General features: G+C 42.6%; 1 protein-coding gene across 6 annotated transcripts in view; it reads left to right on the top strand.

Annotated features, from left to right (window-relative positions):
• Positions 1–14,103, top strand: part of smg1 (SMG1 nonsense mediated mRNA decay associated PI3K related kinase) — a 133,706-nt gene extending 119,603 nt beyond the window's left edge. For 5 of the 6 annotated variants that reach the window (XM_030410385.1, XM_030410387.1, XM_030410382.1 and 2 more), the window contains 9 exons: positions 1,377–1,514; positions 6,169–6,321; positions 6,441–6,620; positions 6,900–7,127; positions 8,351–8,562; positions 8,655–8,755; positions 9,354–9,530; positions 10,129–10,235; positions 12,812–14,103. In XM_030410385.1, the coding sequence (XP_030266245.1) occupies positions 1,377–1,514; positions 6,169–6,321; positions 6,441–6,620; positions 6,900–7,127; positions 8,351–8,562; positions 8,655–8,755; positions 9,354–9,530; positions 10,129–10,235; positions 12,812–12,889 (1,374 nt within the window). In that variant the 3' untranslated portion in view covers positions 12,890–14,103. Of the gene's footprint in view, positions 1–1,376; positions 1,515–6,168; positions 6,322–6,440; positions 6,621–6,899; positions 7,128–7,383; positions 7,524–8,350; positions 8,563–8,654; positions 8,756–9,353; positions 9,531–10,128; positions 10,236–12,811 lie in introns of those variants that run through there. The other variant, XR_003983089.1, reaches the window with a different exon arrangement.
• Positions 14,104–14,342: the final 239 nt, after the last annotated feature.

Below are 14,342 nucleotides of genomic sequence, written 5' to 3'. Positions count from 1 at the left end.
CTGAGTTGACGGACGCGCCAGCGCGTCCAAAACCAGACTTACGATAAATAATGTCCGCCACGCTTTTTCGTGAACATTGCCATCACGTTTGCTTTGTGTCTGGTGCAGGAAGAAACGGTACAAACTGGCTTTTGTCACAAAAGTGTCCGCAAGCAGGAAGTGTTTACAAGCAAAAAAACACGTTCCTATTGGTGGAAAAAGGCACCATACCAACTAATCACAAAATTATATGGCAAAACGCGGAGATTTGGTTGCTGAGGAACAGGGGGAAGTTGTGGGAGGGTCAGCGGCGAAAGAGTGACAGCAGCAGTGACCGTGATGGAGATGGCGACTTTTGAGAGTTGAGGGATTTGTGACATTTAGCGTGTTTGGAGTGTATAGTTAGTGTGTTATGCAGTGTTAGGTGTAGTGTGTTTAGTGTGTAGTGTAGTCATTTTTTTGTGTTGTGAGTCAAAACAACGAGCAGACTGCTGAATGTGGAGCAGGCAGTGCAGCTGGAAGGAGCTGAGGCATTGCATGCATTTAAATGTAAATAGTTACATAACTTTGTACATTTCAAAAACATATGCACAAATTTAGCAAACAACAATTTATATTTGCTTTATAAGTAACTAGTGCAGTGCCCATAAGAAAAATGTATTCCTATAGAAAAGTGGGAGGTTAAGTAGCTTTTTCATGGATGGCCAAATGAGGCTGTGTTTGAAGGTGGGGCGTCAGGGATATTTAGGTTTGTTGTGAAATCCGATATTCCAGGGTATAATTGGCCGTTTTTGACTTTTTGATTTTGCCATTATATTTCACCTTAAAAATTATTTACTTGGTGTCATTATTTTCAGCACAACCTTCCATGTGTGACTGTACAGTTATTTTTCTTAAAGGTCTTAAAATGTCTTAAAATTGGCTTGTTTAAACCTCCAGAAACCCTAGGTTAAAATGGTATCGTAGGGGCGCCGTTTAGCTCAGTTGGGCGTCCCATGTGCAGAGGTTTTGTCCTCGCTGCAGTGGACCCGGGTTTGACCAGCCTGGGTCCCTTTGCTGCGTGTCACTCCCCCTCTTTCTCACCTGGTTTCCTGTCATCTCTTCAACTGTACTACCAATAAATGAAAGGCCAAAAAAATACTTTAAAAAAAAAATTTGTATGGTAGATAACCAACACCCATTTAAAAAAAACTCCTTTATTGCATATCAGTAAGATTTGAAGCCTGAGGACTTTTATTTTTGTTTTTAATGGTTGCTTGTCAGCAGATCATGTTGACATTAATTATAACTCGACATAAATGTGATCTCCACTTTGTATTCAGGTCACGCATCTAATAAAGTTGAAGAAAATAATGAATGCACTTCTGCTGTGTGGTTTTGTTTGTGTCTATTGACAGTGGCAGCATGAGGACATTCTTGGCCCCAGTAATCAGCCTCTGAGTGTCAGCATTCCTCCGCGCTCTGTCATCCTCAGCAACATGAAGAAGAAGCTGTATAAGCTGAGTCAGGACGAGGGAGCCATCGTCTCTATTCAGGTCAGAATGACACCACATTCACATCCTGCATTTGATTAATCCATCATTCAAAGGTCCTCACTAGGGATGTCCCGAGCCGATCTGCAGGATCAGGATCGGGGCCGATATCGGGGCTGTTTTTCCACTGATTGGGACTGGCAATTTTGAACGTAGACCCAAACCTGATTTATTTTTATTTTTTACTTCAGAGCACAATTTGTGGAAGAACGCAGATGTGCGCATAACGTTACTTTGGCAAACCTTTGGATATATGACTTTTATTCATCCCACATCTGGGAAATTCACTTGTCACTGTAGTAGGTAGACAGACATACAATAAGTACAAGACTTAAAACACTAAAAAATACTAAAAAAAGATTTAGATAAGAGAGAAAAGATAAAATATAGAATATGTGCATTATATACAGGAGGCAAAAATGTGCATTATATACATTCAAATAAAGTGTCAGAGTATTGCATTGTTGAAGGTTGGATGCATAAATAAATACAGTGTTTAAATACAGTGTTTGAAGATAAACAGACTCAGTGTATAATTATGAATATGAATACTTGGATAAGTAGGTGCTTATGGTGCTACGTTAAGTGTTATTGGTGTTAAACAGTCTGACAGCAGTTGGAATGAATGACCTGCAGAAGCATTCCTTTTTACACCGTGGGTGAAGCAGTCTATTGCTGAAGGAGCTGCTTAAGGCCCCCACAGTCTCATATAGTGGGTGAGAGGGGTTGTCCATAATTGAAGTCAGCTTGTGCTAACATCCTCCTCTCACCCACCTCCTTAATGGAGTCCAGAGGACAGTCCAAGACTGAGCCAGCCCTTTTCACCAGCTTGTTGAGTCTCTTCCTGTCCCTCTCTGAGCTACCACAGCGTAGAAGATCGCTGATGCTACCACAGAATCATAGAAGGTTTTTAACAGTGTCCTGCACACACCAAAGGACCTCAGTCTCCTCAGCAGATGGAGACGACTTTGGCCCTTCTTGTACGAGACATCTGTGTTGTGTGTCCAGTCCAGTTTTTTGTTTATGTGAACACCCAGGTATTTGTACTCCTCGACGTTTTCAATGTCCAAACCCTGGATGCTCACCGGCCGCAGTTTAAGGGAGCCTTCCTCCTGAAATCGATCACCACCTCCTTGTCTTGCTGGCGTTGATGCACAGGTGGTTCAGTTCGCGCCAGGCAACAAAGTTGCGAGAGAAATTCTGGAGGTGGCAGTTGTCAGTGTTATAACTGAAGTCTGATGTAAAGAGTATATAGAGGAAAGGAGAGAGCACTGTACCCTGTGGAGCTCCTGTGCTGCAGACTACCACATCAGACACACAGTCACGGAGCCTCACATACTGCGGTCTGTTTGTGAGGTAGTCGGTGGTCCATGCAGCCAGGTGGCAGTCGACTCCCGCTCCTTCCAGCTTCCCCCTGAGCAATGATGGATGGATTGTGTTGAAAGCACTGGAGAAGTCAAAAAACATGTCTCTCAAAGTGCTCCCGGTGCTCTCCAGGTGTGAAAGTGACCTGTGCAGCAGGTAGATGACAGCGTCATCCACACCAATGCCAGGTCGATAAGCAAACTGCAGGGTATGCTTATATTTAAAAGTTTTTAGAATTATTAGGGCCTGCTCGACCTGCAAGCTCCCTATTGTTTTTGTAGTGACAACTTTTTTGTCCCAAATGATCGCATTTTTCACTGCCTGAAAATACCCCAAAACTCACTAAACTTTGTGAAAATTTTCATAATCTATTGTCGTTGTGAATTTCCACCACTAGGTGGCGCTATAATCAAGGAAAGTGCATTTTGGCTTATAACTGCCATATACTTTATCGCAGATTCAAAAACCTTATATCCACGCGTTCCCTGAATTGTGCTGAATCTCATGTTGTAGGTCACCAAACTTTGCACACAGCATCTGTGAACCCTTCTGACAAAAAGTTATCAAAAGAATTTTGATATTTCAAACAATACTGAAGTTATTAAATGACAACTTCCTGCAGATTTTGTTCCAAACAGGAAGTGTTGCATATCCCCACATTGGTGTGTCTAAATGACATGAAACTACTTCCCCATGAGCCCCTAAGGCTCTGTACAAAATTTTGGCCGATAACCACTAGGTGGCGCTCTTTAAATTGAAGTATTTTATATCTCCACATCAGTAGGTTGGATTAACACGAAACCTGATACAATTATTGCCAATGCACTCCTGACGATAGCTGACGAAAGGTGTTACCAGGGGACTCTATAGCGCCCCCTGAAATATAAAAAATCCAAGCCCCGCCTCCTGCATGCATATACATAAATGACATTCGGTATGCATTATGTATCATGACCAGACGCACAAAAAACAGGGTACCAAACTGTCACTCCAACAGGAAGTTGGCCATTCTGGTTCAAAGTTCCCATTTTACCCCATTTTGATCCATTTCCATGCCTTGTACTTTAACCAACTCCTCCTACAGATTGAACACCACAGACTTCACATTCACTCAGTATCACCCTGAGACCTTGAACATGAAAAGTTATCAAAAGCTTTTGCTTACGCCTTGCTGCGTGTCACGCCCCTTTCTCTCATCCTGTTTCCTGTCTAGTCTTAAGCTGTACTATCAATAAAGCCTTACAATGGCCAAAAAAATACTTTGTTGCATGAACAAGCCCTGAAAGCAGCGTGCCCCGACTCGCTGCTTGCAGCTTTAATTTTAGATTTATTCCTTAAGTTCATTGTACATGTACAATGACAATAAGGGTATTCTATTCTGTAACAGTAGGGTAAAAGTGTGAGGACCACCTTACCAAATACCTTTATTTTGCATTTGTTTTCAATATGCTTTTTATTTTATTTTTTTAATTTCAAAGGAATAAAATAAGCTTCGCAATTTGAGTGAAAAAATTTAATCAGTGAAAAAAATCCATGACATTGAGAATATGTTGGCACCACTCTTGGTTTAATGACAGCATACGCTGAAGCTGGCATTGACTCCAGAAGTTTGTTTAAAACCTGATGACTCATGTTATCCCAGCATGATTTGACAGTGACCCAGAAAGCTTTTTGTGATGTCACAGAAAGCTTGGCTTTCTCATTCTTTAAATGCCCCCATAAGTGTTCAGCGTGGCTGGTGGAGGTAAGTCCATGACATTTAGGACTTCTTGGTTTCTTTGGTCTCCTAGTAGTTGTTACAGAGCGCTGAGTTGTGTTTGGGCTCATTATCCTGCTGCATTATCAGGGTATACAGAAATTCTTAAGTTGAATTTAATACCTTTTAATACCTTCACAATATTTTTTAAGACCAACACAATATTAATTTGCCTTCCTCAGCGCACTGATTATGATCCTCTTGTCTTCTAAATGCAACTAACAGTGGAGTTGCATTTTCATCGGAGTACAGGTGACGGCATATTTTATCACTTAGACTAGCACTGTGTTTGACCTGTGTTATGTTTTAACTGTGTAGTGCCAGCATGACCTGCAGATTTCGTGTTCCCCACATGCTGGGGGTATCGACTGCAAAATCTGCGGTTCATGGAATTTGTCTCACTGAGACCTTAACCAGTCAAATTTGCGCACTCATTCATCACAAAAACATTATTTTCTGCCCGTTTTCACCACTCTCCTGTCTTCAGACTTGGACTCATCCTCTGAATTACGACTGAATTGACTCTGGCACACTTCTAGGCTTATCGGGGAGAAAATAACCCAGAGATGCCACCAGATTTGTGTCCGGTGCGTTACTGCTTCGATCCAGTTTTGCAGTGTTGCAGTATGTGTTGTAAAAACAACAACACAAAGTGTTCCTGACTGAAAGATTACTAGAAGCGCTTGTGTTTGTCTCTTTTTTGAGATTTGTGTGCTGGTGTTAACATGGAGTGTTTTATTTTGAAAAGTAACCAGATATTATATTGTTGTTTCAGTGAGTGACTTCCTGTCTGCTCAGTGCTATATTCAGCTGATTTGCTGCGTCCTGCTCCGGCATCGGCCAAAATAGACGTCCTGCGTATCTGCACTGCGGACCTGGTGGAAGTGAAGACATTATCTAAAGTGAAAGCTCCAACACGCAGCGGACACGTATCTGGTGGAATCATGGAGTTCCTTTCGACATTGTTTGCTGAAAGTGAAACCTTCTCCTTCTGCGCTCGGAACAACTTTCGGACCCTCCCCCTCCACACATTAGCAACTTGCCAACACACATTGGCCTGCCACCTGTCATTCTAGATTCCAGATTCTTTGATTCGCTTTGGTTCCCTTCCACTACCGGTCGCAAAATGCCACCACTTGGTCGCAGTCTGGAGCCGCAAATAACCACGTCGCACACTGTCTGATGTCAAATCATCAATACCTCTCAGGTCCTACTCGCACATATAATTTATATAAATCAATTCACTCGATTTAGGCCTGCACCTACCACCAATGGAAAAAAAACTCATAGGTGGATAGTGGTTCGAAAATTTAATACATCGTCAGATGACGTTTATTACTTTTTAATACTTTTTAATGGCCTTCATTTTTACTAATTTAATTTACTACCTTTTAGTACCTTTTACAACCCCGCGGACACCCTGAATATGAATGTCTCTGCAAAAATCAAACCAGAAGGGTGTATCATGTCCTCTGATACCACTATAAGACTGTCCTCTTTTGACAAGAATTTTGGTTTGTTTGCTGGTGTCCTCAGGAGAAGCTTTCATCGCTGGAGGCTAGCATTGAGCAGCGACTGAAGTGGGCTGGCGGAGCTAATCCGGCTCTAGCACCCGTCCTGCAAGACTTTGAGATAACCATCAGGGAGAGACGTGCCATGGTGGCCAGAGAAAATCAGCGCACCAGCCAGGTACCACCACTGCCTTGATCAAGAACAAGGGCCTATTTGTAAAACTTTAGTGACTATTTCTTACCAGCTGCAGCACTTGCTAAAGAAAGTTTCAAGTGTCTATGCTGTCTTCATTGCAGGTTACCTTCTTGTGCTCTACCATCCTGAACTTTGAAGGCCTTCGAACCCGATCTCCAGAGGCCATCAACATGGATGCTGCACTGTTTGAGCTGCTTAAGCGCTGCCAGCAAACCTGTTCTTATGCTGCCCAGTTTAGCAGCACTGTTTCACCACTGGAGCTCCAGCTATTGCATAGACTGGTGGGTTTGACCTTTGACCTTGACAGTCTATTCCTCCCAAAAATATGAGGCTTAACTTTTCAACAACATCAGAAGTTTAATATGTTTCTAGATTAATATAGTTTTGGATTTAAGTAGACGATTCATTATTTTATAAATGAAATTGCGTATCTCTGATGTTTAAGTGTTTGTAAAAGTACAAAACAGGATATTTTTTTATATCTTGCTTTCTCTTTACAATTGAAAGCATTAGCATATTACACCAGGTTTGTACCTTAAGTTCTTTATCGATCATGACAGAGTCCAGTGTTAGACCTGCCCATTGGCACTCCTGATTGGCTGAGCTGTGCCCAAAGACAGCTGGAGGAAGAGCTAAGTGTTGAGCGAAGGGCTCAGGAGGCACGGGAGCAGCAGCTGGAGACCTGTGGAGAGACACTGCAGCTCTTGGTCGACTCAATTAAGACTATTCTGTCCAACCACAACCGCCAACTGGCTGACGTCAAGCACCTGCTGAGAGCCATGGCTAAGGTAAACCCGGTGCCCCAGTTACTTCACAAACACACAGGATTTTTAAATACACTTGCAAAAAGATGTGTCATTTGTTTTTCTTTGTTTGTTTTGGGTATTTGTAGAAAAAGTACAAAAAAGTACCTTTAATCAATTTTGAATAATGTTTTTAACACGGTAAAATGAAAGTTCTGAGTACTTTGAGTTAATAGCCCCATTCACACTGCCATTTGCATGAGGGGATCCTGCGCCAATTCTTGCATCCTCTGTGTGAAAGTTTCAGATGCGGCGAGGGGTGAAATTTCGCTCCAGCGCTGGTCCGCCTCTGGAGTTAGTATCAGGGCAGCATTATTGGTGAACCGAACCAGTGTGAACGGATAAGCTGGCAGCGCGGAGCGGGGGCGTGTCGATCAGACGGTCGGTTAACTACACAGGTCCTTCACTCAACTTAATACAGAGAAATTTCCCACGAAGTAGCGTTACATGATCAAACAAAAGTAACGTAGTAACTGTAACTGTCTTTGGCAATTCATATGAGGAAAAAAATACCACAGCTGTACTGCGTCTGTCCTCCCGCCCGTCCTACCAACTCTTCGTCACATTTCTGCCCGAAAAACAGCGTCTGTCACTGGCAAAAATCTTTAACTCACCAAGTGTTTGTGATGAAAATAAATCACCGCGACGGTCAGCCCTCCGGACTGAGACTTCAGACTTCAGAAAACAGCCTCCGTCTCGGGCGGCTGGACAGACAGCTTCCAGTTTACTGATGGCGATTATGTAGCCTAATTATGTAATTTAGCGCAAAAAACGTAACTTCATCACTTTCCAAGATGTTTGGTGGGTCAGGATCTCGATCACATCACATTATAACAGCATCCATATGATTATAAACCATCCACGGGTTTAGATTGACAGCAGGACACCAGGGAAACGCCTTGAAAACACACACATCATCATGACGTCTACCACCACGCCTCTTTAGGAGCCGCAGCGCCGGCTTTCTATGTGAATTACACATGGAAAGGTGGAGATGCTTCGCTTTGTGTGATTCACCATCTGCGGACAATTGATAAACCACCGCTCCAGAGTTAATGCGGTGTCGCTGTGTAAAAGGGGCTAATGTCAAATAGCTGCGTGTTTCAGAATATACATTCTTTCTACAGTAAGCAGTTGAGTGTCATCTTGACCCATGCTTTGGTTTCAGCTGTAACCCAGTAGTCTTCCGTGTTAATTTTATCATACAGGATGAGGAGGCAGCATTGACGGATGGTGAAGAGGTGGCATATGAGGGCAGCGTGCGTCACTTCCTGTTGGAGTACAAAGCTTGGCAGGACAACATCCAGCTGGTCTTATTCACAGTGGTCCAGGCCAGTGGGCAGCCTCGCAGCCAGGAGCAGCTTGAACTGCTGGAGGAGATCCCTGCTACCCTGAAGGAACTGCACTCCCAGAGCCAGAGGTACTCACACTCACAGAAGCATATGCTCTCATACCAACACTTCATTCTCCTGTCTAAATCCTTTGTTATATTCTGTGTGTGCATCACTACAGTGTGTACAATGGCCTGGTGGGCTTTGCCTCCCCGCTGGTGACGGACAGAGACAGTGAATGTACCAGTCCGGTTTCTGCAGCACAAACGAGCTTTGCAGCAGGTACTTAAAGAATATACACATTTTGCCCTTAGCCATATGGTCTTTAAATGTGGCTGTAAGAGTTGTGCAGCTTCCTTCTTAGCTTAGAGCAGTAGATTCCTTTCACTAACAAAGGATCCCAGTGTTGAGCAGTTCTCACAGCAGAACAAAATATCAAAATTTCTGTCAAAACATCTTAATCTGAAGAAATATTTATATACTCCAGGCATGGTGCACTGGAGGGACTTATCTATTCACAATTTAATACCCAGTGAAAACCAGGGGGTCAGGGACTAAATACTTTGCACTTTCAAATGGTGACGGACCTGTAATAGGGCTTTTCCAGAAATCCAAAAGGGGACTCTCAGTTCCGGGTTCAGTTCCTTGGTTAGTTCCTGTGGCTCTATAATTCCTAGAACTTTTTGATTAAAAAACATACTCAATACTGACTGAATTCAGGCTAACCACAGGGAGAAATATACAAACTTTATAGCCACGCTTCAAACATGTAGGACATAGATTTCATGCTTGTTATCTATCTATATTTTATGTATGTAATACCAATTAAAGTGTGTTTGCTGTTTTCTCTTACACCATGTCATATGTGCTTTGACTTCAGCTGTTAGGTGCAGTGGAATAAAGACCCAGTCTGACTCAATGTCCCAGAATGCACGTAAGGCTCTACCACGTAACCTGGGTACCCCCACTGATACTCCGCCCAGCACTCTGCTGATGAACAGCAAAGGCCTCAACCCCAGCCCAAAGAGGGCCATACGTGACCCCAAAACAGGACGAGGTACTGTTTTTCACACTTTATGCTGGTCTTATTGTTTTGCCTGTGCATGTGTATCAACTTCAAGCTATACCCAAGTGTGACTTAAAAACACATTGAGTAAAATGTTGAACAAATACAAAAACAGCGACTAGACTACAGACAGTTTCTGCCAATGAACAGGCAGACACAGGACCTTGGTTAAAAAAAAAAAAAAAGATGAATTAACTTTTCTACTATCAGACAGTTTTGGGTTGTTGCAGCTAGAGGTGGGTGTTTCTAAGTATGTGGGAGTGAAACCATCAATAAGTGTTTCAACTTTGTTATTTTTTTGTTTCCCCTTTGTTTTTTACTTTGTCTATATGGACATTTGATTAACATTAACGCATTCATGTGACATCCCTGAAGCATTCTGACAGGTCAGGTTGTCATGAAAAAAAATTATGATAAAACTTGACTGTGCATGACAGGGTTGATGTTACACAGGCATTATTACACAAAAAGTAGGACAAAAAAACATGCCCCAAATTCAAAATTGGCATGTGATATCTTTTGTTGTGAATTGGCGGGAAATAAATACAACTGTCCCCTAACACTCCTCTTAACTGGCTGCTTGCTACAGCTGTCCAGGAGAGGAACTCTTATGCGGTCAGTGTGTGGAAGAGAGTGAAAGCCAAGCTGGAGGGCAGAGACATCGATCCTAACAGGAGGATGAGCGTCACAGAGCAGGTAACAATCCAGACAGAATCCATGGCAGATCAAGCCTTGTCAGTTTTCATATTTGAATGCAACTTTTTCTTTTGTGTAAACTAGAATAATCCTTATTAGTAAACCTTTTTCTCTTGTTCGTATAATAATAATAATAATAATAATAATAATAATAATAATAATAATAATAATAATAATAATAATAATAATAATAATGATGATGATGATGATGATGATAATGAACAGCAGCCTTGAAGCACACACTGCAGATCAAAGATTCAACTCAAAACAAATGGGCCAAATTTACCACGGAGTGCATCAGCCACACAGAGTAAAAAACGTAGACAAGCTATGCATATAAGTCTTGATACTGTGCAAAATTTAAAAAAAAGTTCCATTTAAATATCAAGGAGATTCTCAGGGTTCCTACCTTTTAGCTATTAGCTATTTCCAATGGACGCATCTCTCCCAGCACACGTTGCGCATGTAGCAAATGTGCTTGCATCTGTGCACCCAGGTGTGTAGGTCTTAAACTGTGGTTGGTTCACATTGTTGCCGCATTGCTATCTTGAGGCAGCTGAAAGTGACTTATCCGATAGAATAGCCTTTATGCACTCCTGATGTGTAGGTGGATGGTGTCCTGGGGATCTCCTCCAAGACCTGGGGGCGTTGGATGCATAGATACATAAAGTCCTACAGGTACTCAGTTGCAAGGGGGTCAGTCAGTGATATTAATGCCATCTAGCCTATGCACTCTGGCCACAAGGCGCCTGCACTAGGGGTACTGTTGGCTATGCCATGGAGTTCTGTGCAACCCTCCAAGGATATGCCTCCCCAGACCATTACCGACCCTCCACCAAACCGATCATGCCGGATGATGTTACAGGCCTCATAACGTTCACCAATTCTGGTGTTATTTTGCGAAAGCCAGTCTAGTTGCACAGTGCTATGCTATGAGCACAGGTCACACTAGAGGACGTCAGGCCCTCATGCCACCCTCATGGAATCTGTGTCTGACGGTTTGGTAAGAAACATGCACACCAGTAGCCTGCCGGAGGTAATTTTGTAGAGCTCTGTTAGTGCTCCTCGTGTCTTCCTCACACGAAGGATCAGATACTGGTCCTGCTGCTGGGTTGATGCCCTTCTACAGCATTGTCAAGCTCTCCCTGTGAAATGGCTGGTCTCCTGATACCTCCTCAATGCTCAAGAGACTGTGCTGGGAAAACACAGCAAACCCTCTTGCAACAGCATACGGATGTGCCATCCAGGAGGAGTTGGACTACCTGTGCAACCTGATTGGGCAGGTTTATACTACTGATAGCATGCCTCATGCAGAACACAAAACTAGAGAAGATTGAGTCAGGAAGGATAAGGAGAGAGCAACTGTCTGTGGCCATCTATGGCAAAACCATTTTGTTTTTGTGGGTTGTCTTGCTTTTGCCTCTGATCCCTGAAGTTTAACTGACTTGGTGTTACGGTGGAATGATCAAGAGTTCCCTTAATTTTTTTGAGCAGTTTGTTTACCTCAATCAGCATCTATTATTTCACCCACCTGCATCTACTATTTACCAGAATTACATTTTTTATGACCTAGCCCACTGAATCATGCATCAGTGTTGCACACACACATACGGATGCACAGCAGTGCATCCCTTTGTGTATTTGCTCATATGCAGCAGATTTGTTGATGGGACAGATAATTAGGAGACAGCTGGGATTCGTTTTCACCTCACCAGAAGCCTCTTGGCACTATAAGAAACTTGTGGTCCAGATAATCTCTTTGATTTTACGAGAGTGTGATATCTATATATTCCCTGAAAAATCCTATCCCATTTTCTTTGTGTCACTTTTTTCAGTTTTGGCTTTGCCGAGATTAGAAATCAGGGCACATCACTAGACACAGTTTAAGAGTCTAAAAGAGCAGTAGCAAGATTTTGGATCTTAGGAAGTTAAATCAAGTCAATTTAAAGTCCAAATCTTATGGCATTTATTTGGAATCATCATGGTACACATAATCAGAAGGTAACATAAAGTTAACAGATGAGTTTAAAACCATTTATTCAGGTAAACGTGTTATTTGTATTCAAATACCTACAGTAACAGAATAACCAAGCTGGAACACTACATGTGGACAGTTGACTGTTGACTGAACACATGGCTTCCGTTCAGTTCAACCACAGACAGATTTCACTCAAAAGATCTTTGGTCAAGCACAGACACCGCCTTGCAGAGAGCACACAAATCAATTCAACAACCAAGTTTAATTTAATGGGATCAGGTTACTTTCCATTAGCTAGAAACGGCTCATATGGTCTTTGTCATTTTAACCAGTGAAAATATGAAATGAGCTGCTAACTGAATATTTTACACTGTTATTTTATGATGATAAATTTGGAGCTTAGGGCATTTCAACAATTTGCCAACCGCTGTGTCAGATCTCTGTGTCGCTCACCACTATTCCCAAACAACTTTTTACATTTGGACCCTTAACTCACATATGCAACAGAGTGCAGCAGTGTAGATGCTGACTGTGGTAAAGGAGAGAAGATGTATTGGACTGATTGTAAACCATGTTTCCATAACTGTTGCTGTTGCAGGTGGACTTTATCATCAAAGAGGCCACCAACATGGACAACCTGGCCCAGCTGTATGAGGGTTGGACTGCCTGGGTGTGAATGCTAGGCTGCTTCATGTCTTTGGTCCAGCGAAGGCTTGGAGATCCACCTGAGTCCAGCGGGTCTGGGGTGTCGGAACAGCAGCACCAGGCCACACTGGGGGGAGGAAGTGGGAAGCGGATGCTTAGTCCGCCGTACCAGACTCCTGGTCACCCAAAAAGGGGAGGTGACCTCGTAGCACCGCTGCAACCACACTCCCCCAACCATCGGCGATCGGGCTAACACAGCGCTTAGTGGGCCCCACCTTCCTTTCCGGGGTTTGACAAGGCAAAGCAGCGCCGAATGGGGGAGGGGGGAAGGAGGGCAAAGGCCTCATCACCCTCAACTTGAAAATACCTTCCCCCCTCACCTGCCTAGTTCACAATCAAGTTTTACCCATAAACATCACTTCATCCTGTTGAGCCAATCAAACTCCATCTGAGGGCAGGATGAAGCAGGAAGTGAGCTGTTTCCCTCTGAAGCACACAGCTGACATGCTGTGGGTGGGACTTCACCGGGGCTAAAGCTCAGATGGATGGGGCATTTACATGGCCACACTTGTTTTTTTCTCTAATCTTTTCCTAAATGGTGTTGTGACTCTGATTGGCCAGTTGGTTACAGGTTTGGGCAGGAATGATAAAATGAAGGCTCAACAGGATTCCTTAAGGCTACATGGACAACCACATGAAACCTGAAATGAAAAGAAATTGAAGTGGAAAACAATATTCAAACAGTACTTTGATTAACAGTAAGGACTTTGACACATCTCTGAAGTGTCAGATATCCCAAAATAAGAAATTTAATAGAGTTGCTTTCTCAGAAAGGTCTTCTGTGCTTTTGTGGGTCCTGTCATGTGGAATAGTTTTGGATGGTTTATTTGTAAGCTTAGATCAGACAGGTAAAGGTGAAATCACTTAGATGAGAGAGAACCTGAGTCTTTTTCTTCAGTGTGCATCTTTAGTCTGTATTGTGCTTTGTAACTATTTTCAGTCATTCTTTAGACCAAAATGTAGAAGTAGCTTTCTGCCTTTTTGACTTGCCTGTTAGAAGCAGTTGCTTGTCTAATATGTATTCACTTCCCACCCCTAATGCTTGCATTTTAGAAATCTCGACGTTCTAGTTTTACATTTTTAGTGGGAGAAATTTTGTTTTTGGTGATGGTGCAAAATGTTAATTCTTAAAGCTTTTAATGGATTTTTTTGTTGGATGCCAAATAAACATGGAACTTGGAGGCAGTGAGTGTTTTATTCAACAATTACTTTCTTGACATAAATCTGATGCACAACAGAAGCAGCCTGATGATATTATTTCATCAATAAAGTTCAAGAAGTTCTTCACTTGTTACTAGTTTTCCTGAATCATGACCGGATGATTGAACATGTCATACATTTCAGTGACTGTTCTGGTGAGGCTGAGGGCTCTAACATTATTAGTTTTCAATCGGGATATTAAAGTGAATGAAGTTTGGTTAATA

The sequence above is a fragment of the Sparus aurata genome, chromosome 24 (assembly GCF_900880675.1).
Source record: "Sparus aurata chromosome 24, fSpaAur1.1, whole genome shotgun sequence".
Taxonomy (NCBI): domain Eukaryota; kingdom Metazoa; phylum Chordata; class Actinopteri; order Spariformes; family Sparidae; genus Sparus; species Sparus aurata.
The sequence above is the reverse complement of the archived record's forward strand: the minus strand, read 5'-3'. Positions and strand labels throughout refer to the sequence as shown.